At 49.5% G+C, this 21,829-nt stretch overlaps 3 protein-coding genes across 4 annotated transcripts; all 3 read right to left on the bottom strand.

Moving 5' to 3' along the window:
* Positions 1-3,941: 3,941 nt before the first annotated feature.
* On the bottom strand, positions 3,942-5,873 carry LOC147340998 (EKC/KEOPS complex subunit LAGE3-like). The gene is made up of 3 exons (XM_086389410.1): positions 5,083-5,873; positions 4,465-4,590; positions 3,942-4,250 (listed from the first exon to the last, which is right to left on the bottom strand). The coding sequence occupies exons 1-3, from the start codon at positions 5,421-5,423 to the stop codon at positions 4,121-4,123; spliced, it is 597 nt and encodes a 198-aa protein (XP_086245536.1). The 5' UTR covers positions 5,424-5,873; the 3' UTR covers positions 3,942-4,120.
* A 3,281-nt stretch (positions 5,874-9,154) lies between these two features.
* On the bottom strand, positions 9,155-13,265 carry LOC147340997 (uncharacterized). Its single transcript, XM_086389409.1, has 4 exons — positions 10,750-13,265; positions 10,295-10,655; positions 9,677-9,802; positions 9,155-9,462 (listed from the first exon to the last, which is right to left on the bottom strand). Exons 1-4 carry the CDS (start codon positions 10,841-10,843, stop codon positions 9,333-9,335), a joined length of 711 nt encoding a protein of 236 aa, XP_086245535.1. The 5' UTR covers positions 10,844-13,265; the 3' UTR covers positions 9,155-9,332.
* Positions 13,266-14,402: 1,137 nt separating this feature from the next.
* On the bottom strand, positions 14,403-15,946 carry LOC147340996 (EKC/KEOPS complex subunit LAGE3-like). Of its 2 annotated transcripts, none has more exons than XM_086389406.1 (3): positions 15,539-15,946; positions 14,919-15,044; positions 14,403-14,703 (listed from the first exon to the last, which is right to left on the bottom strand). In XM_086389406.1, the coding sequence occupies exons 1-3, from the start codon at positions 15,877-15,879 to the stop codon at positions 14,574-14,576; spliced, it is 597 nt and encodes a 198-aa protein (XP_086245532.1). In that variant the 5' UTR covers positions 15,880-15,946; the 3' UTR covers positions 14,403-14,573. The 2 variants fall into 2 exon arrangements, with proteins under 2 accessions (XP_086245532.1, XP_086245533.1); XM_086389407.1 differs by having other exon boundaries at positions 14,919-15,041.
* Positions 15,947-21,829: the final 5,883 nt, after the last annotated feature.

Here is a 21,829-nt window from a genome sequence, read left to right as displayed (position 1 = left end):
CAGAAAATCTGATGGAGTCTCCAAAAGAAGGACTAGTCTAATGACGGAGTTTAGCAAGTTTGCAGGATGCACCACATTGTAGAAAGAGCTACTGTAAGAATGCACACAAATTAAAACTAAGAGGCTCAATATTCCCTGTTGAAAATAAGGGGAGAGGTGGCCCCTCCTTTCCTTAAATCATTTGTTTAGAAACGTATAAGTTGTTTCTGTGTCTCCCTTTGAAACTATGCATATAATTTCATTTTGTTTTTTCATGTTTTGTCTGCAGCATGAAGGAGGAAATGGGAACCCACTCCAGTATGTTTGCCTGGAGAATCCCAAGGATAAAGGAGTCTGGTGGGCTACAGTCCAGAGGGTCACAGAGAGTCGAATATGACTGAGCAACTGAGCACACACACACACACTGCACCATGATCTGCAGTCAGGATCTTGCTTTCCTGACCAGAGATCGAACTAGTACGCCCTGCAGTTGAAGCTCAGAAGCCTAACCACTGGACTGCCAGCAAAGTCCCTGAGAGTATGACTATAATTTTCAAGGCCATAAAAGCCTCCTGTTCAGCTTTACAACCCAGAAATGTCTTTTTCAAGGACCTAGCAAACATCTCTTTGAAATGTAACCATCAATCAAGAGAGCACTTTCTTTCTTCCAGTTTCCATTGGAGGGGAGACACCTAACTTCAGTGGGCACCTGGCTCCCAATTGCAAAACTGGCTCCTGTCATAAAGATGAGAGGCTAGTATTTCACTCGTATAAACCAATTGGCTTAGTATGCTTTAGATGCTGTAACAAGATGCCGAATCACTCCCCTGATCCACACTGGGTGGGCTAAAGAACTGAAACTTATTTTCTCACAGTTCTGGAGGCTACAAGTTCACAATCAGGGAGCCAGTAAATTTGGCTTCCAGTGAGGACCCTTTTTCTAGGCTGTAGACAGCCACCATTTATATAGCCTTGTGGCCTTTCCTCAGTGCACACGTGGAGACAGAGAGATAAGAAAGGTGGGGGCATGGTGAGAGGGAGAGAGAGAATGCATGTGCTCTCAGATGTCCTCTTATAAGGACACGGAAGTGTTTGTTTATGTGTGCATGTGCAAGTGTGCACAGTCGAATGGTTGTGAGACCAGGGCCTCATTCTTTTGGTAGAAATTTGAAGCATATTTGATTTACAATGTTGTGCTATTTTCTGCTGTACAGCAAATAATTCAGTTATATATATTTTCTCATATTATTTTACATTATAGCTAATTATAAGCTACTGAATATAGCTTTATGCACTCTACAGTAGAAACTAATTGTTTTTCTATTTCATATACAGCAGTCTGTAACTGCTAATCCCAAACTCCAAATGTATCTCTACCCAGCCTTTCCTCTTTGGTAGTCACGAGTTTGTTTTCTATACATGCAAGCTTCTGTTTCTGCTTTGTGAATAAATTCTTTTGTATCACATTTTAGATTCCACATATTAGTAATATCACATGATACTCGTCTTTCTGTCTCACTTTCCTTCGTATGATCATCTCTAGGGCAGGGCTCCATTCATAGGACTTCATGTAACATTAATCATGTTCTTGAGAGCCCTCTCTGAGCCCACCATGGAGGCACCACCGTCAGGAGCTCATCTAGACCCTAGTACATCTCAAAGGCCCATCTCCAAACTCCAGCCCCTGGGGCTTAGGGCTTCAATATGGGAACTGAGGGTGGAAGAGGGACTCGGACACTCAGTCCACAGGCCAGTGTTACTGGCTTCCCTATCTATGCTCACATGAGCCTTTTCGGTAAGGAGACAGTGACTGATCAAACCAAGCATAGAAACCACATCTCTCCTGCCTAATAATCCACCTTAGCTATACAGACAGGTGTGACAGCCAAGGCCTCACAGGTCTCCAGCTGAGGGACAGATGGAAACAGGAAAGTAAGACTTCCTGACATAACAGCATTAAAGCAAGACAAAGCCACGAGTCCTAAGGAAGTTCCTGGAATCAGAGGAGCTGTGGAGGTGACACCAGCTGTGGTGACCTATGGTCACTCTACTTTCTCTCCAGTTCCACCCAGGGGTGCCCTCCCCTCCTTGTGTTCCCTTTTGTGTGGGCGGGCCCAGGCTTCCCCAGCTGTCCTGGCCAGTGGTGTGGACCCTCCCTCTCCTGAGCCAACAACACCCCTCTCATCTCAAGGCCCAGAGATGACAGGGCCTCTCTAAGATCCTCTCACCTATTTCCAGGCCACTCCTCCACTTGAGGGGCTGGTTCCCTCTGTCCCCAGCCCTGCGCTCCCCCAGAGGCTGCGCAGAGGTGCAGGTGTCACTCAAGAGGCTCCCACCCTCGGGCTTCTGGTGGCACTGTTGGAGCTTTAACAATCGGATCTCCACACACAGAAGGGGACCTGCCTTTGTTGATCTCTGTGCTGCACACTCCCAGGACAGTTGACTATAGGCCACCAACAAAAAGCCACCACCACCGAGTGCTTGGCTGCAGAAAAGATGCTCCCGGTCAGCTGCCATAAGCAGAGAACCCCCAGGGCTGCAACCTGCCTCTCCCCACACACAGGCACTCTACTCTGAGTCTCTGTGCCTCCCAGGAGGGGCACCGAGACTCCCATCTCATTTGCCTCCCACACCACGCACAAGGGTAACTAGCTGGCTCAACCTGGACCCATCTAGAGTGCACATTCCACAATGCAACTTTGACTTCTCCAGCATGCACCACAGAAGGGGCTCACTAGACAAAGATAGCAGATGGTGAGGGGCCGAACCACACAACCCACCAGCATCTTCCCTCTGCCTGTTGCTGTTCATTTAGTCATGTCCAACTCTTTACAAACCCAAGGACTGCAGCACTCCAGTCTTCCCTGTCCTTTACCATCCCCTGAAACTTGCTCAAATTCATGTCCATCGAGTCGTTGATGCCATCCACCATCTCATCCTCCATCGTCCCCTTCTCTTCCTGCCTTCAAACGTTCCCAGCATCAGGGTCTTTGCCAAGAGTCACCTCTTCAAATCAGGTGGCCAAAGTGTTGGAGCTTTCATTTTAACAGAAATCCGTTAAAATGCATCAGTTGGAAAGAAATGTGTATTTATTTACAGACAAAAAGACTGTCTATGTACGAAGTCCAATGGGACTTAGAAAAGAGGTACTACAATTAATTAGTGAGTTTAGCAAGGTTTCAGGATACAAGGATACTCTTGAGAGAACTGGACTGCAAGAACAGACCAGTCGATCCTAAAGGAAATCAACCCTGAAAATTCATTGGACGGTCTCATGCTGATCCTGAAGCTCCTAAACTTTGGCTACCTGATGTGAAGGGCCAACTACCTGGAAGAGACCCTGATACTGGAGAAGACTGAAGGCAACAGGAGAAGGGGGAGTCAGAGGATGAGATGGTTAGATAGCATAACCCACTCAATGGACATGAATTTGAGCGAATATAGGAGATAGTGGAGGACAAAGGAGTCTGGTATGCTACAGTCCATGGGGGCACAAATAGTTGGCCATGAACTATAGACTGAAAAACATCATTCAGGTGTTATATGAAAAGTGAAAAGTGCACTTGCTCTGTGGAGTCCAACTCCTTGCAACCCCATGAATTGTAGCCTGCAAGCTCCCCTTTCCAGGATTTCTCCAGGTAAAAATACTGGAGTGGATTGCCATTACCTTCTCCGGAGGATATTCCCAATCCAGAGATTGAACCTGGTCTACCACACTGAAGGCAGATTCTTTACCATCTGAGCCACCAGGGAAGACGTCTGGTAACTTATCTTAACATTTAATATAACTATAAAATGAGAAAATTTTCCAAAATTAATACCGAATGACAGTATACAACTTTCTTATTCTCCCACTTCTTACATTGTCTTCAATTATGTTGTAGTCCTCGAATACCTGGATCTCAGAACCTCCCCTCCAACTGAAAGACAAATGCAGTATGAGGAAGTGCAGAAGCTAAAAATAAAGTCAGAGACAGCACAAAAGCTTAGTTTTATTTTCTGCAGTTAACAATCACCAAACAAACTATGTAGACACTGAGCCCCCAAAAGCAGCACAGACATGAGATGAAGCCCGATCAAAGTACTGCAGAAAGCAATGCCCTGGGGAACGACACCTGAAGCTACGGCACACAGGGTAGGTTTAAACCCCTCTTCCGTGCCGAGAAACGGGGGCCCCATAGTGCTGCAAGGACCGTATCACCAGGGAAAGCTGCTCCAGACAGAAACCGATGGACCTCTGGAGCAGGCCAGGGTCTTCAGCAGTCAATCGGCTAAAAGGGAGGGAAAATGAAATTCAACTTTCTGCCGAGAAGGAGGAAGAGGAGCATGTCCTCCCTCTGTTCCCGCACACCGACAAGCCCAGAGCACCACACTTTTCCTTTAGGCTTAACCGTCCATTATGGCTCCTCCTGGGCCCAGACTGGCCTTGGCCACCACCCAGCACCCACCACCCTCTCCCCGGCCCTGGACCCCTTTAGAACTCACAGAACCATCATGCGGCCATTAACGTAGAGCTCCTTCCGAATCCGCCCTCGCAATTGAGTACGTGTAGTCAGGAAGTGGCGGGCAAGGTCCGCTTCCGCGTGTGATGAGAAAGGCACACTGAGGCTTCTGGTGGACATATGGTTAAGGCACCATCCGCATTTCTCATTTTGCCTGTACGTCAGGATCCTTGCTCCCTGAGGCCTGCCTTCTCGCACAAGGAGGCCGCCTAGAAAGTCTGGACCTTTCAGCCTATACTCTGAGTACACCCTGGATATCACTGCACAACCCTCTGGATCCCTTCAGGTTGCTTTTCCTCACTACCATCTGCACCACACATTTTGCCTGCACGACAGGCTCCCTGCTCACGGAAACATGCCTTCTACCACAAGGCCACTGCCAGACACCCTGGATATCACTGCCCGACTCTGTGGTTCCTTTCAGGTTGCTTTTCCTCAATATCTTCCACTGGCAGCCAGACCACCCCTGACCCATATCCTCCAGCCCCCCAGAGTACCCTCCTCCTACACTCTAGAACCACTTGCAACCCCCCAAACCACCCCTAGTCCACACCCAGCCCCCTCGGCTGCCTGACCCACCATGGTTCCTGGAATAGGATACAACTGGAGGATTCGGTTACTCAGAACTGCAGCTCCAGGTGCAGCGCCTTCACCAGGCCCTGGAGCGTGTGATGGCCCCGGGATCTGCGGAATGGCGCCGGCTGCACCACCTGACTCTCCTGCAGCGCTGGGGCTTCTGGGACCAGCCAGGACACGAGCGCCTCCATGAACTCCACGACTCACAGAGGAATCAGGGCAAGCTGGGTCTCTAGGGTCATCCTGGCCACCAGCGCCACCCGGCTCGCTGCAGCTGCCCTGTGCTGTGCCCGTTGCAAATTCAGCGGCACCTGGGTCTTCATCTGCTGGCCTGCTGGCTCCTCCACTGTGCGTGTCGGACTCCATCTTGAACCCTCTCCCCCAACCTGTGGAGTGGGAAGGACTGAACCCCCCCTACAGAACCCAGGCGTGTACTGCGACCTGCAGCTCAGCATAGGCAGAGCGCCTGCGCGCACTCAGCCTGGTCCTGCCCCTCGATTGGTTCCCACCGAACAGTTGTTCCCGCGATGACTGCAGGCTCTCGGGCAATGGACGCCCCCTGCTGAAATTTCATGTGTTAGTGTGCCGTGTCACTCCCTTCCGCTTGTGCGGACACACACCCATGTGGTCTGGGTGCTCTAAGTCAGCCCTGCCTAGGCCCAGAGACCTGGTAAACGGCTTAGTGGTGATGCCTCTCGGGGCATGGGGGGGGGGGCGGTGGGCAGCTCCTCAGTCCGTATGCTCAAGCAGACACTGCCACACTCCACAGCGCACGTGACTGTTTCTGGGCCAAGCCTGCAAACCCCAAGTGAGCCCTTGTCACTGTGCACCTCCAAGTCTGTGCCGTTGCCAACCTGGCCACCCTCACAGGTGACCATCCTGCTGAGCGCAGGTCCTTGTCATCAACTTCCGGAAGGCAGTGGGGCCCCTTTGGGTCACGCCTGGTCTGTCCCTCTGGTGTCCACACATAGCTCATGTGCGGATTTGTGTGTCTTTAAGTAGGTGCAACACATGGGCATCTTCCTGTCCAAGTCTGTATGTGTGTGTGCCCGAGAAAGATAGTGCCTACGCACATGTGTGTGTACCTGTGTGTGAGAGAGCATGTGGTCAGGTGCATGCACATGGGAGTATAAGTGTGTTTGTGTACAGGGTCATGCACTTGGGTGTGTGTGTGTTTGTGTGACAGAGAGCACGTGTCAGAGGCATGCAGATTGGCATCTCTGTGTGCTTTGTTCATGCACAGGCACCTTTGCAAGGTGGTGGATGGGGAACCGGTCCTGGAGTCCTGAGACTAGGGATACAGAGTGGACTGTGCTTGGCCGCCTGAGGAGGGAAGCGAGGACTACTGTTGGACTCACTGGAGACGGCATGGGGCTGGGCCTCTTGGGGCTGTAGGCACACAGACGGCATGGAATCCAGGCTAGGGGCTTACCCATGCCCGCCAGAAGCACCGGTGCGAACAGCCTCACACAAGGGCTGCTGGAAGGACCATGGCCCCCAGGAAACCCCTAGTCGCATGGCCTCTGCTGGCACATCTCTCTCGGGCCTTCCGTCTCCAGGAACAAGGTCTTCTAGCTCTCTGGAGGGCTGTAGCTGCCAGGTGCCCTCAACTGGGAGGTGACCCTGTGTTTGCTGGCATGCTGGGTGCGAGTCTATTTCTGTGTCTGGAAGGGGTCAACAGACACAGTGCTGCTATGGGCGATGACGGGGCTTGGGCGCCACTATCTGATAGGGGGTGTGTGTCTGCCGGGGAACCACTGGTGCCACAGGAGGTGAGTGGAATAGGGCTACTTCCCAAGGAGGGGACAGGTACTTCAATCGGTCTGCTTGATCCTCACTGCCTGGCTGGATAGGCCTCTCGGTGGCCTCCAAAACGAAGGCCAGGAGCCTTCCCCACCCACAGTTGTAGGGATCAGATTTTCCTCCATTATCACCTTTAGTTGGAGGAGTTTTGTAGGTGACCTTGATCAGACTAAGAAAGTCTGTTTGTAGTCCTAGGTTTCCAAGAGTTTTTAAGATAGTGGTTCTCGAATATTGTCAAATGCTTTTGTGGCATCTATCCAAATGAACATATGGTTTTTCTCCTGTGGTTTCTTCATTGATGAATAATGCTGGTTGAAGATATGTTAATGCATAACCAATCTTTCATTCTTGGGATAGATCTCTTTTGGTCCTAATGCTTTATATATTGCTGGATTAAATTTGCTAACATTTCATTTTTTTGCTTAATGAAGAATAAGTTCTATAGTTTTCTTTTCTTGCAATGTCTTCAACCAGTTTTGGTATTTTGGAAGGCTGGCCTCATAATGATTTGAGAACTGTTTAATCTCCTCTACTTTATGAAAGAATTTGTATGGAATTGGTGATATTTCTCCTTTATGTGTTTCATAGCATTCACTACTTAAGTCACATGGGCCTGTAGTTTTCTGTTCCAAATCTTTGATAGACCTAGGGATATCTAGGGTTTTTACTTTCTTCTTGAGTTAGTTTTGGGCATTTTGGTCATTCAAGGAATTTGTTGATTTCATCTATTTCTGCAAATTTTTTTGGCTTTCCTCTTTTTACATTTATTTATTTATTTTAATCGGAGGCTCATTACTTTAGAATATTGTTCTGGTTTTTGCCATACATTGACATGAATCAGCCATGTGTGTACATGTGTCCCACATTCTGAATCCCACTCCCACTTCCCTCCCTATCCAATTCCTCAGGGTCATCCCGGTGCACCGGCCCTGAGCTCCCTGTCTTATGCATCGAATCTGGACTGACAATCTATTTCTCTTGTGGTAATATATATGTTTCAAAGCTATTGTCTCAAATCATCCCACCCTCACCTTCTCCCAAACAGTCCAAAAGCATATTCTTTATCTCTGTGTGTCTTTTGCTTTCTTGCATATAGGGTCATGGTTACCATCTTTCTAAATTCGATATATGTGCATTATTATACCGTATTGGCATTTTTCTTTGTGACTTACTTCACCCTGTATAAAAGGCTCCAGTTTCATCCACCTCGTTAGAACTGATTCCAATGTGTTCTTTTTAATAGCCATCCAACCATCTCATCCTCCATCGTCCCCTTATCTTCCTGCCTTCAAACGTTCCCAGCATTAGGGGCTTTGCCAATGAGCCACCTCTTCAAATCAGGTGGCCAAAGTGTTGGAGCTTTCATTTTAAAAGAAATCAGTGAAAACGCATAAATTGGAAAGAAAGAAAGAAATGTGTATTTATTTACAGACAAAATGACTGTCTACGTATGAAGTCCAGTGGGACGTAGAAAAGAGCTATTACAATTAATTAGTGAGTATAGCAAGGTTTCAGGATACTCTTGAGAGGACTTGGACTGCAAGGAGAACAGACCAGTCAATCCTAAAGGAAATCAACCCTGAATATTCATTGGACAGACTCAAGCTGATCCTGAAGCTCCTATACTTTGGCTACCTGATGTGAAGGGCCAACTACCTGGAAGAGACCCTGATGCTGGGGAAGACTGAAGGCAACAGGAGAAGGGGGAGTCAGAGGATGAGATGATTAGATAGCAGAACCCACTCAATGGACATGAATTTGAGCGAATTCCAGGAGATAGTGGAGGACAAAGGAGACTGGTATGCTACAGTCCATGGGGGCACAAATAGTTGGCCATGAATTATAGACTGAAAAACAACATCATTCAGGTGGTATATGAAAAGTGAAAAGTGCACTTGCTCTGTGGAGTCCAACTCCTTGCAACCCCATGAATTGTAGCCTGCAAGCTCCTCTGTCCAGGATTTCTCCAGGCAAAAATACTGGAGTGGATTGCCATTACCTTCTCCAGAGGATATTCACAACCCAGAGTTTGAACCCAGTCTACCACACTGCAGGCAGATTCTTTACCATCTGAGCCACCAGGGAAGGCCTCTGGTAATTTATCTTAACATTTAATATAACTATAAAATGGGAGAATATTCCAATATTAATACCGAATGACAGTATACAACTTTCTTATTCTCCCACTTCTTACATTGTCTTCAATTACGGTGTAGTCCTCAAATATCTGAATCTCAGAACCTCCCCTCCAACTGAAAGACAAATGCAGTATGAGGAAGTGCAGAAGCTAAAAATAAAGTCAGAGACAGCACAAAAGCTCAGTTTTATTTTCTGCAGGTAACAATCACCAAACAACTATGTAGACACTGAGCCCCCCAAAGCAGCACAGACATAAGATGAAGCCCGATCAAAGTACTGCAGAAAGCAATGCCCTGGGGAACGACACCTGAAGCTACGGCACACAGGGTAGGTTTAAACCCCTCTTCTGTGCCGAGAAACGGGGGCCCCATAGTGCTGCAAGGACCGTATCACCAGGGAAAGCTGCTCCAGACAGAAACCGATGGACCTCTGGAGCAGGCCAGGGTCTTCAGCAGTCAATCGGCTAAAAGGGAGGGAAAATGAAATTCAACTTTCTGCCGAGAAGGAGGAAGAGGAGCATGTCCTCCCTCTGTTCCCGCACACCGACAAGCCCAGAGCACCACACTTTTCCTTTAGGCTTAACCGTCCATTATGGCTCCTCCTGGGCCCAGACTGGCCTTGGCCACCACCCAGCACCCACCACCCTCTCCCCGGCCCTGGACCCCTTTAGAACTCACAGAACCATCATGCGGCCATTAACGTAGAGCTCCTTCCGAATCCGCCCTCGCAATTGAGTACGTGTAGTCAGGAAGTGGCGGGCAAGGTCCGCTTCCGCGTGTGATGAGAAAGGCACACTGAGGCTTCTGGTGGACATATGGTTAAGGCACCATCCGCATTTCTCATTTTGCCTGTACGTCAGGATCCTTGCTCCCTGAGGCCTGCCTTCTCGCACAAGGAGGCCGCCTAGAAAGTCTGGACCTTTCAGCCTATACTCTGAGTACACCCTGGATATCACTGCACAACCCTCTGGATCCCTTCAGGTTGCTTTTCCTCACTACCATCTGCACCACACATTTTGCCTGCACGACAGGCTCCCTGCTCACGGAAACATGCCTTCTACCACAAGGCCACTGCCAGACACCCTGGATATCACTGCCCGACTCTGTGGTTCCTTTCAGGTTGCTTTTCCTCAATATCTTCCACTGGCAGCCAGACCACCCCTGACCCATATCCTCCAGCCCCCCAGAGTACCCTCCTCCTACACTCTAGAACCACTTGCAACCCCCCAAACCACCCCTAGTCCACACCCAGCCCCCTCGGCTGCCTGACCCACCATGGTTCCTGGAATAGGATACAACTGGAGGATTCGGTTACTCAGAACTGCAGCTCCAGGTGCAGCGCCTTCACCAGGCCCTGGAGCGTGTGATGGCCCCGGGATCTGCGGAATGGTGCCAGCTGCGCCACCTGACTCTCCTGCAGCGCTGGGGCTTCTGGGACCAGCCAGGACACGAGTGCCTCCATGAACTCCATGACTCACGGCGTAACCAGGGCAAGCTGGGTCTCTAGGGTCATCCTGGCCACCAGCGCCACCAGGCTTGCTGCAGCTGCCCTGTGCTGTGCCCGTTGCAAATTCCACGGCACCTGGGTCTTCATCTGCTGGACTGCTGGCTCCTCCACCGTGCGCGTCAGACTCCATCTTGAACCCTCTCCCCCAACCTGCGGAGCGGGAAAGACTGAACCCTCTCTACAGAACCCAAGCATGTACTGCGACCTGCAGCTCAGCATAGGCAGAGCGCCTGCGCACACTCACCCTGGTCCTGCTTCTCGATTGGTTCACACCGAGCATTCGTTCCCGTGATGACTGCAGGCTCTCGGGCAATGGACGCCCCCTGCTGAAATTTCATGTGTTAGTGTGCCGTGTCGCCCCCTTCCGCCTGTGCAGACACACACCCATGTGGTCTGGGTGCTCTAAGTCAGCCCTGCCTTGGCCCGGAGACCTGGTAAACGGCTTAGTGGTGATGCCTCAGGGGGCGTGGGGGAGGGGCGGGGGGCAGCTCCTCAGTCCGCATGCTCAAGCAGACACTGCCACACTTTGCAGCCCACGTGACTGTTTCTGGTCCAAGCCTGCAAACCCCAAGTGAGCCCTGGTCCCTGTGCACCTCCAAGTCTGTGCCGTTGCCAACCTGGCCACCCTTACAGGTGACCATCCTGCTGAGCACAGGTCCTTGTCATGAACTTCTGGAAGGCAGTGGGGCCCCCTTGTGTCACGCCTGGTCTGTCCCTCTGGTGTCCACACAAAGCTCATGTGTGAATTTGTATGTCTCTAAGTAAGTGCAACACATGGGCATCTTCCTGTCCATGTCTGTATGTGTGTGTGCCCGAGAAAGATAGTGCCTATGCACAGGTGCTAGCACATGTGTGTGTACCTGTGTGTGAGAGAGCATGTGGTCAGGTGCATGCACATGGGAGTATAAGTGTGTTTGTGTACAGGGTCATGCACTTGGGTGTGTGTGTGTGTGTGTGTGTGTTTGTGTGACAGAGAGCACGTGTCAGAGGCATGCAGATTGGCATCTCTGTGTGCTTTGTTCATGCACAGGTGCCTTTGCAAGGTGGTGGATGGGGAACCGGTCCTGGAGTCCTGAGACTAGGGATGCAGAGTGGACTGTGCTTGGCCGCCTGAGGAGGGAAGCGAGGACTACTGTTGGACTCACTGGAGACGGCATGGGGCTGGGCCTCTTGGGGCTGTAGGCACACAGACGGCATGGAATCCAGGCTAGGGGCTTACCCATGCCCGCCAGAAGCACCGGTGTGAACAGCCTCACACAAGGGCTGCTGGAAGGACCATGGCCCTCAGGAAACCCCTAGTCGCATGGCCTCTGCTGGCACAACTCTCACGGGCCTTCCACCTCCAGGAACAAGGTCTTCTAGCTCTCTGGAGGGCTGTAGCTGCCAGGTGCCCTCAACTGGGAGGTGACCCTGTGTCTGCTGGCATGCTGGGTGCTGGTCTATTTCTGTGTCTGGAAGGGGTCAAGTCAACAGACACAGTGCTGCTGGGGGCGATGACGGGGCTCGGGTACCACCATCTGATTGATGGTGTGCATCTGCCGGGGAACCATTGGTGCCACGGGAAGTGAGTGGATCAGGGCCACTGCCCAAGGAGGCGACAGGTACTTCAATCAGTCCACTTGATTCTCACTGCCTGGCTGGATAGGCCTCTCAGTGGCCTCCAAATTGAAGGCCAGCAGCCTTCCCCACCCACAGTTGTAGGGATTAGATTTTCCTCCATTATCACCTTTAGTTGGAGGAGTTTTGTAGGTGACCTTGATCAGATTAAGAAAGTCTGTTTGTAGTCCTAGGTTTCCAAGAGATTTTAAGATAGTGGTTCTCGAATATTGTCAAATGCTTTTGTGGCATCTATCCAAATGATCATGTGGTTTTTCTCCTGTGTTCTTCATATGATGAATAATGCTGGTTGAAGATATGTTAATGCATAACCAATCTTTCATTCTTGGGATAGATCTCTTTTGGTCTTAATGATTTATATATTGCTGGATTAAATTTGCTAACATTTCATTTTTTTGCTTAATGAAGAATAAGTTCTATAGTTTTCTTTTCTTGCAATGCCTTCATCCAGTTTTGGTATTTTGGAAGGCTGGCCTCATAATGATTTGAGAACTGTTTAATCTCCTCTACATTAGGAAAGAATTTGTATGGTTTTGGTGATGTTTCTCCCTTATGTGTTTCATAGCATTCCCTACTTAAGTCACATGGGCCTGGAGTTTTCTGTTCCAAACCCTTGATAGACCTAGGGATATCTAGGGTTTTCACTTTCTTCTTGAGTTCGTTTTGGGAATTTTGGTCATTCAAGGAATTTGTTGATTTCATCTACTTTTGCAAACTTTTTTTAGCTTTCCTCTTTTTACATTTATATATTTAATTGGAGGCTCATTAATTTACAATAGTGTTCTGGTTTTTGCCATACATTGACATGAATCAGCCATGTGTGTACATGTGTCCCACATTCTGAATCCCACTCCCACTTCCCTCCCTATCCAATTCCTCAGGGTCATCCCGGCCCACCGGCCCTGAGTGCCCTGTCTCATGCATCGAACCTGAACTGACGATCAATTTCTCGTGTGGTAATACACATGTTTCAATGCTATTGTCTCAAATCATCCCACCCTCGCCTTCTCCCAAACAGTCCAACAGCCTGTTCTTTATCTCTGTGTCTCCTTTGCTTTCTTGCATATAGGGTCATGGTTACCATCTTTCTAAATTCGATATATATGCATTATTATACCGTATTAGCGTTTTTCTTTGTGACTTACTTCACCCTGTATAAAAGGCTCCAGTTTCATCCACCTCGTTAGAACTGATTCCAATGTGTTCTTTTTAATAGCCATCCAACCATCTCATCCTCCATCGTCCCCTTATCTTCCTGCCTTCAAACGTTCCCAGCATTAGGGGCTTTGCCAATGAGCCACCTCTTCAAATCAGGTGGCCAAAGTGTTGGAGCTTTCATTTTAAAAGAAATCAGTGAAAACGCATAAATTGGAAAGAAAGAAAGAAATGTGTATTTATTTACAGACAAAATGACTGTCTACGTATGAAGTCCAGTGGGACGTAGAAAAGAGCTATTACAATTAATTAGTGAGTATAGCAAGGTTTCAGGGTACACGGATACTCTTGAGAGGACTTGGACTGCAAGGAGAACAGACCAGTCAATCCTAAAGGAAATCAACCCTGAAAATTCATTGGATGGACTCATGCTGATCCTGAAGCTCCTATACTTTGGCTACCTGATGTGAAGGGCCAACTACCTGGAAGAGACCCTGATGCTGGGGAAGACTGAAGGCAACAGGAGAAGGGGGAGACAGAGGATGAGATGGTTAGATAGCATAACCCACTCAATGGACATGAATTTGAGTAAATTCCAGGAGATAGTGGAGGACAAAGGAGACTGGTATGCTACAGTCCATGGGGGCACAAATAGTTGGCCATGAATTATAGACTGAAAAACAACATCATTCAGGTGGTATATGAAAAGTGAAAAGTGCACTTGCTCTGTGGAGTCCAACTCCTTGCAACCCCATGAATTGTAGCCTGCAAGCTCCACTGTCCAGGATTTCTCCAGGCAAAAATACTGGAGTGGATTGCCATTACCTTCTCCAGAGGATATTCACAACCCAGAGTTTGAACCCAGTCTACCACACTGCAGGCAGATTCTTTACCATCTGAGCCACCAGGGAAGGCCTCTGGTAACTCTTAACATTTAATATAACTATAAAATCATAAAATATTCCAAAATTAATGCCGAATGACAGTATACAACTTTCTTATTCTCCCACTTCTTACATTGTCTTCAATTACGGTGTAGTCCTCGAATATCTGGATCTCAGAACCTCCCCTCCAACTGAAAGACAAATGCAGTATGAGGAAGTGCAGAAGCTAAAAATAAAGTCAAGAGACAGCACAAAAGCTCAGTTTTATTTTCTGCAGGTAACAATCACCAAACAACTATGTAGACACTGAGCCCCCAAAAGCAGCACAGACATAAGATGAAGCCCGATCAAAGTACTGCAGAAAGCAATGCCCTGGGGAACGACACCTGAAGCTAGGGCACATAGGCTAGGTTTAAACCCCTCTTCTGTGCCGAGAAACAGGGCCCCCAAAGTGCTGCAAGGACCGCATCGCCAGGGAAAGCTGCTCCAGACAGAAGACGATGGAGTTCTGGAGCAGGCCAGGGTCTTCAGCAGTCAATCGGCTAAAAGGGAGGGAAAATGAAATTCAACTTTCTGCCGAGAAGGAGGAAGAGGAGCATGTCCTCCCTCTGTTCCCGCACACCGACAAGCCCAGAGCACCACACTTTTCCTTTAGGCTTAACCCGTCCATTATGGCTCCTCCTGGGCCCAGACTGGCCTTGGCCACCACCCACCACCCACCACCCTCTCCCCGGCCCTGGACGCCTTTAGAACTCACAGAACCAGCATGCGGCCATTAACGTCGAGCTCCTTCCGAATCGGCCCTCGCAATTGAGTACGTGCAGTCAGGAAGTGGCGGGCAAGGCCCGCATCCACGTGTGATGTGAAAGGCACAGTGAGGCTGCTGGTGGACATAAGGTTAAGGCACCATTCGCATTTCTCATTTTGCCTGTACGTCAGGATCCCTGCCCACTGAGACCCGCCTTCTCCCACAAGGAGGCCGCCTAGAAAGTCCGGACCTCTCAGCCTATACCCTGAGTACACCCTGGATGTTACCGCATGACCCTCTGGGACCCTTCAGGTTGGTTTTCCTCACCACCATCCACACTATTCATTTTGCCTGTACGACAGGCTCCCTGCTCACAGAAACACGCATTCCACCACAAGGCCACCGGCAGACACCCTGGATATCACCTCCCGACTCTCTGGTTCCCTTCAGATTGCTTTTCCTCACCATCTTCCCCTCACAGCCAGACCAACCCTGACCCATATCCTCCAGCCCCCCAGAGTACCCTCCTCCTACACTTTCGCGCCACTTGCAACCCCCCCAAACCACCCCTAGCTCACATCCTGGCCCCCGCGGCCGCCTGGCCCGCTGGGGTTCCTGGAATAGGATACAACTGGACGGCTCGATTACTCAGAACTGCGGCTCCAGGTGGAGTATCTCCACCAGGCCCTGGAGGGTGTGATGGCCCCGGGATCTGCGGAATGGCACCAGCTGCACCACCTGACTCTCCTGCAGCGCTGGGGCCTCTGGGACCAGCCAGGTCACCAGCGCCTCCATGAACTCCACGGCTGACGGCATCACCAGGGCCAGCTGGGTCGCCAGGGTCATCCTGGCCACCAGCACCACCCAGCTTGCTGCAGGTACCACGTGCTGTGCCCACTGCAAATTCCGCGGCACCTGGGTCTTCATCGGCTGCCCTGCTGGCTCCTCCACCGTGCGCGTCGGACTCCATCTTGAACCCTCTCCCGCTCCCTCCACAGCCGGAAAGACTGAACCCTCCCTACAGAACCCAGGCTTGTGCTGTGACCGGCAGCTCAGCATAGGCAGAGCGCCTGCGCACACTCACCCTGGTCCTGCCTCTCGATTGGTTCCTACCGAACAGTTGTTCCCGCGATGACTGCAGGCTCTCGGGCAATGGACGCCCCCTGCTAAAACTTCATGTGTTAGTGTGCCGTGTCGCCCCCTTCCGCCTGTGCGGACACTCACCCATGTGGTCTGGGTGCTCTAAGTCAGCCCTGCCTTGGCCCGGAGACCTGGTAAACGGCTTAGTGGTGATGCCTCTGGGGGTTTGTGTGTGTGTGTGTTGGGGGGGGGGGGGCAGCTCCTCAGTGCTCATGCTCAAGCAGACACTGCCACTCTCCGCAGCCATGCTCACAGGTGACTATCTTGCTGAGCGCAGGTCGTTGTCATCAACTTCTGGGAGATAGTCGGGACCCCACTATGTCAGGCCTGGTCCGTCCCTCTGTTGTCCCACACATAGCTCACATGTCTGTTTATGTGTCTCCAGGCAGGTATAGCATTTGTCCATCTGCCTGTGCATGTCTGTGTGTGTGTGTGCTCGAGAAAGATAGAGAGTGCCTGTGCACGGGTGCTAGCATATGTGTGTGTACCTGTGTGTGAGAGAGCATGTGGTCAGGTGCATGCATATGAGAGTGTAAGTGTGTTTGTGCACAGGGTCATGCACTTCGGCGTGTGTGTGTGTATGTGTGAAAGAGAGCACGTTTCAGAGGCATGCACACAGGCATCTTTATGTGCTTTGTTCACGTGCAGATGCCTTTGCATGGCAGTGTACGGGAAACCTGTCCTGGAGTCCTGAGACTAGGGATGCGGAGTGGGCTGTTCTTGGCCGCCTGGGAATGTAAGCGAGGACTGCTGTTGGACTCACTGGAGATGGCATGGGGCTGGGCCTGTTGTGGCTGCAGTCACAGAGACAGCATAGAATCTAGGCTAGAGGCTTACCACAGGCCACCAGAAGCACCGGTGCGAACAGCCTCACACAAGGGCTGCTGGAAGGGCAATGGCGTCCTGAAAACCCCTAGTCACATGGCTTCTCCTGGCCCAATTCTCACGGACTTTCCCTCTCTAGGAACAAGGTCTTGCAGCTCTCCAGAGGGCTGTAGCTTCCAGGTGCCCCCAACTGGGAGGTAACTCTGTGTCTGCTGGCCTGCTGAGTGCTGGTCTATTTCTGTGTCTGGAAGGGGTCAAGTCAAGAGACACAGTGCAGCTGGGGGCTGACGGGACTGGAGCACCTCTATCTGGTAGGTAGTCTCTGTCTGCCAGGGAACCACTGATGCCACAGGAGGTGACTGGATCAGGGCCACTGCCCGAGGAGGGGGCAGGTACTTCAATCCATCCGCTTGATCCTCACTGCCTGGCTCGATAGGCCTTCAGCGGCCTCCAAATCCAAGGCCAGCAGTCTTCCCCACCCACAGTGGAAGGATTAGATTTTTCAAAGTACTGGAGTTTCAGCTTTAGCATCATTCCTTCCAAAGAAATCCCAGGGCTGATCTCCTTTAGAATGGACTGGTTGGATCTCCTTGCAGTCCAAGGGACTCTTAAGAGTCTTCTCCAACACCACAGTTCCAAAGCATCAATTCTTCAGCAGTCAGCTTTCTTCACAGTCCAACTCTCACATCCATACATGACTAGTGGAAAAACCATAGCCTTGACTAGGCAGACCTTTGTTGACAAAGTACAAGTGAGATCTTCAATATTAAATCACAAAACAAAATCAAGAACAAATTATTATTTATATATATATGAAATTTGCTTTAAAAATAGGGTCTTTTGTTACAAGATAATAGGAGGTTATAAACATGAAAATTAAAGGAGTAATAAAGAAATTAAAAGAAAAAATTAAAAAATGATAATAGTAAAAATATATCTTGGAATTGGTCTGGAGCTGCTGAAGGCAGTGTGGGATCAGTTAAGTTTCAGATAGTTCCTTATTCCAGGTTATACTTCTTCTTAAGGACTTTAGGCCCCTTCCAATGTTTAGTCAATGCTAACTACAGCGTTTTAATCTGTTGCATCTGTCACTTCCAGAGTGGTTCCCTCTTCTCTATTTTGGCTTCTTCTCTTTGCAAGTCTCTTCATTGTCTAACTTAGGCCCTGACACAAGGGGGAAAAGGTGGTCACTTATTTAGGCTCACTTGTTCAGTTGTGCTCTGAGGGAGTGAGTTCAATTCATTTCAGTTCAGTCGCTCAGCCGTTTCTGACTCTTTGTGACTCCGTGGACTGCAGCATTCCGGACCTCCTTGTCCATCACCAACTCCCAGAGTTTACTCAAACTCATGTGCATTAAGTCAGTGATGCCATCCAACCATCTCATCCTCTGTCATCCCCTTTTCCTTCCACCTTCCATCTTTCACAGGATCAGGGTCTTTTCAAATAAGTCAGTTCTTCGCATCAGGTGGCCAAATATTGGAGTTGCAACTTCAACGTCAGCCCTTGTGATGAATATCCAGGATTGGTTTCCTTCAGGATGGACTGGTTGGATCTCCTTGCAGTCCAAGGGACTCTCAAGAGTCTTCTCCAACACCACAGTTCCAAAGCATCAATTCATTGGCACTCAGCTTCCTTTATATTCCAACTCTCACATCCATGCATGACTACTGGAAAAACCATAGCCTTGACTAGATGGATGTTTTTGGCAAAGCGGTGTCTCTGCTTTTTAATATGCTGTCTAGGTTAGTCATAACTTTTCTTCCAAGGAGCAACTGTCTGTTAATTTCATGGTTGCAATCACCATCTGCAGTGATTTTGGAGCCCCCAAAATAAAGCCTGTCACTGTTTCCACTGTTTCCCCATCTATTTGCCATGAAGTGATGGGACCGGATATCGTAATCTTAATTTTCTGAATGTTGAGTTTTAAGCCAACGTTTTCACTCTCCTCTTTCACTTTCATCGAGAAGCTCTTTAGTTCTTCTTCACTTTCTGCCAGAAGGGTGGTGTCATCTGCATATCTGAGGTTATTGCTATTTCTCCTGGCCATGTTGATTCCAGCTTGTGCTTCACCCAGCCCAGAGTTTCTTATGATGTATTGTGCATATAAGTTAAATAAAGAGGGTGACAATACACAGCCTTGACATATTCCTTTCCTTATTTGGAACCAGTCTGTTGTTCCATATGCAGTTCTAACTGTTTCCTGACCTGCATACAGATTTCTCAAGGGGCAGGTCAGGTGGTCTGGTATTTCTGTCTCTTTAAGAACACTGCAAACAAATATCACTGGCATGTGCAGAGTGCATGCAGTGCATGTACCACACGGAGTTTGCCCCAGGTAATGAAGGCCTGTGCTTTAACAGTCTACACTGTTCAGTCTCCAGGTTGTTCTGCAGGGATGCTCTCCAAAGTGGGCCCTGCACTTCTTGCACTTCCCAGGACTGAGATGCTCAGGTTCAGTTTCTTAGGCCCTCCGCAAGGCACAGACTTGGTTGGGCATCTACTTTTTGCCCTTCCTGGGTCTGAACTTCTCAGGCCACAGGTGCTTGGCAAGCACAGACTCCCAGGTGTGCCATGCATCTTAATCACCTCCTTGGTCCCAGAGGCTTGCTTTCCCAGGTGCGCCATGAAAGCATTGTCTTTGGTGTGCCCTGTGTCTCTTCTGGAGAAGGCAATGGCACCCCACTCCAGTACTCTTGCCTGGAAAATCCCATGGATGGAGGAGCCTGGCGGGCTCCAGTCCATGGGGTTGCTAAGAGTCAGACACGACTGAGTGACTTCACTTTTACTTTTCACTTTCATGTGTTGGAGAAGGAAATGGCAACCCACTCCAGTGTTCTTGCCTGGAGAATCCCAGGGACGGGGGAGCCTGGTGAGCTGCCGTCTATGGGGTCGCACAGAGTCCGACACGACTGAAGTGACTTAGCAGCAGCCGCAGCAGTGTCTCCTCTGCAGAGCTGATCTCAGGCTCTGGCCCCCGTGGCAGATGTCAAACATCCAGGATCCCAGGAAGACATGGTTAGCAACTGGGAACCTACTCACAGTTTGGTGGAGGATGCCATCTCTGATACTGAGGTTGCCCCTTGCCTTCTGGCTCTGACTGTCATCCACATGTCTCTCTGCCTCTGGCGGGCAAGGAGCCAGTCCAATGCTGCTAGCTCTCCTCTGGTATTCACTCAGTTCTTTGTTTTGTGAGCAGGCCAGGCTGCTCATTAGGTCACAGATCTTCCCAGGAAAGTTCTCTGTGTCTCTCTCTCTCTTTTTTTGGTTTTAACTCTGTCTGGCTATCCCAGAGTTTGGGTTGCTAGCTCACGATAGCTCCCTCAGGTTGTCATCAGGGCATTCAGGCGGAGTCCTTACCCTAAGCACTCAGTCAGTGACTTCCTGTCCAGCTCCCACTCACAGGTGGTGGATGTGAGCATCTGGGGTACTTCTCTGTTGGTAGTTGTGCTTAAGTGCATATTCTCTGTGTGTTTTTTTTTTCTTTCTCCTGGTTATGTTGCCCTCTTAGATTCCAAAACTCCCAGAGACCTGCCAGTGAGAGGGATTCCTGCTGTTTGGAAACTTCTCCTCCTTCACGACTCCCTCCCCAGGATGGGTCTCCATTCCTAACCATTTTTTCTCTCTTTTTGACTTTTATATTTTGTCCTACCTCCTTTGGAAGAGAATGAACTGCCTTTCTGGGTGCCTAGTGTCCTCCACCAGGGTTCAGAAGTTGTTTGTTGTAAGTTGCTCAGCATTCAAATGATATTTCAATGAATTTGTGTGGGACAAAGTGGACTCCCCATCCTATTCCTCCATCTTAAGAACACCCCTAAATTGGAAAATTTATTCCCAAACATTGTTCCTAATGTGCTGTGCTTAGTAGTTCAGTCGTGTCCAACTCTTTGTGACTCCATGGACTGTGGCCCACCAGGCTCCTCTTTCCATAGGGATTCTCCAGGCAAGAAAGCTGGAGTGGGTTTCCATGTCCTCCAGGGTACCTTTACAAGCCAGGCATCGAACCCAGGTCTCCCACACTGCACGCAGATTCTTTACCAGCTGAGCCACCAGGAAAACCCAAGCATACTGGAGTGGGTAGCCTTTCCCCTCTCCAACGGATATTCCTGACCCAGGAGTCTAACCAGGGTCTCCTGCACTGCAGGTGAATTCTATACCAACTGAGCTATCAGGGAATCTAGAGAGTTCTTAAGCCTGAAGACTTTTGTTTACTGGTCTCTGTATTGGCCTGTGCCCCTCTCTAACAATGACCAGGAGCTGTCTTGAGGCCATATGAAATAGTGTGCTTAGATCCAGGTGAAACACATTTAAGTTGGCCTGCACTGCTTGGTTGGCTTGCATAGTCTCATCTCCTCCTCAGGAGACTGATTCCAAGCCACCTTTTCAAATTGCTGGCATTCAACCTTCAGAGGTGGTAAGTTTTCTCCACCTGTAGGTTTCTGATTTATTGGGCTCTCAATCACCAAAGGTTTCAGATCTCAGGCAGAGAGCATCACCATTATAAGAACTGCATCCCTTCCCAGCTTTGCTTGGAGACCACCCACTTAGCCCGAGTTCCTCTTTCTTTGTAGGACTTCTCTGAAAGCAGAAAGACCTTCAACACATCCCCAACATTTTGATTCTTTCTATCACTTCCTCCAACACTTCAGCTTTGGACAGCCTGTTGTCCTCCTCCCAAAGTCGCATGGGAAGCAGCTGCTTTATCAACCATGCTAAGAATACAGCACATACAATGAACTGCATCCATCTAAAGTGTGTTCCTTGGTGATTTGAGAAAATCGTGTGTGCCCATGCAGCCAGCACCAGAGTAACATACAGAATGTTATCATCCCTGTGGTTGTCCTTTCCCATCACACCCAACTTGCAGCAACCTAGAGGTGTTTCACTCTAGATGTGGTTGCTCTTTATATAAATGGATCATCCAATGTGTGTCTGAATATGTACTTTGAATAAAAGTA

The sequence above is a fragment of the Bos grunniens genome, chromosome X (genome assembly GCF_055505025.1).
Source record: "Bos grunniens cultivar Pamir isolate PY7600 chromosome X, Bosgru_T2T1.0, whole genome shotgun sequence".
In the NCBI taxonomy this organism is placed as follows: domain Eukaryota; kingdom Metazoa; phylum Chordata; class Mammalia; order Artiodactyla; family Bovidae; genus Bos; species Bos grunniens.
Note: the sequence above shows the minus strand (reverse complement) of the source record. Positions and strands in the feature narration are given on the sequence as shown.

Bases quoted from the DNA above. Each gene is read 5' to 3' on its own strand.
- LOC147340998 (XM_086389410.1), bottom strand. From the start codon at position 5,423: ATGGAGTCCGACACGCACAGTGGAGGAGCCAGCAGGCCAGCAGATGAA. The intron at 4,591-5,082 runs GTATCCTATTCC...TATGTCCACCAG, and splicing joins AGTAACCGAATCCTCCAGTT to AAGCCTCAGTGTGCCTTTCT. The intron at 4,251-4,464 runs GTGAGTTCTAAA...CCTCCCTTTTAG, and splicing joins AATGGCCGCATGATGGTTCT to CCGATTGACTGCTGAAGACC.
- LOC147340997 (XM_086389409.1), bottom strand. From the start codon at position 10,843: ATGAAATTTCAGCAGGGGGCGTCCATTGCCCGAGAGCCTGCAGTCATC. The intron at 10,656-10,749 runs GTGAGTGTGCGC...CCCGCTCCGCAG, and splicing joins AATCGAGAAGCAGGACCAGG to GTTGGGGGAGAGGGTTCAAG. The intron at 9,463-9,676 runs GTGAGTTCTAAA...CCTCCCTTTTAG, and splicing joins AATGGCCGCATGATGGTTCT to CCGATTGACTGCTGAAGACC.
- LOC147340996 (XM_086389406.1), bottom strand. From the start codon at position 15,879: ATGGAGTCCGACGCGCACGGTGGAGGAGCCAGCAGGGCAGCCGATGAA. The intron at 15,045-15,538 runs GTATCCTATTCC...TATGTCCACCAG, and splicing joins AGTAATCGAGCCGTCCAGTT to CAGCCTCACTGTGCCTTTCA. The intron at 14,704-14,918 runs GTGAGTTCTAAA...CCTCCCTTTTAG, and splicing joins AATGGCCGCATGCTGGTTCT to CCGATTGACTGCTGAAGACC.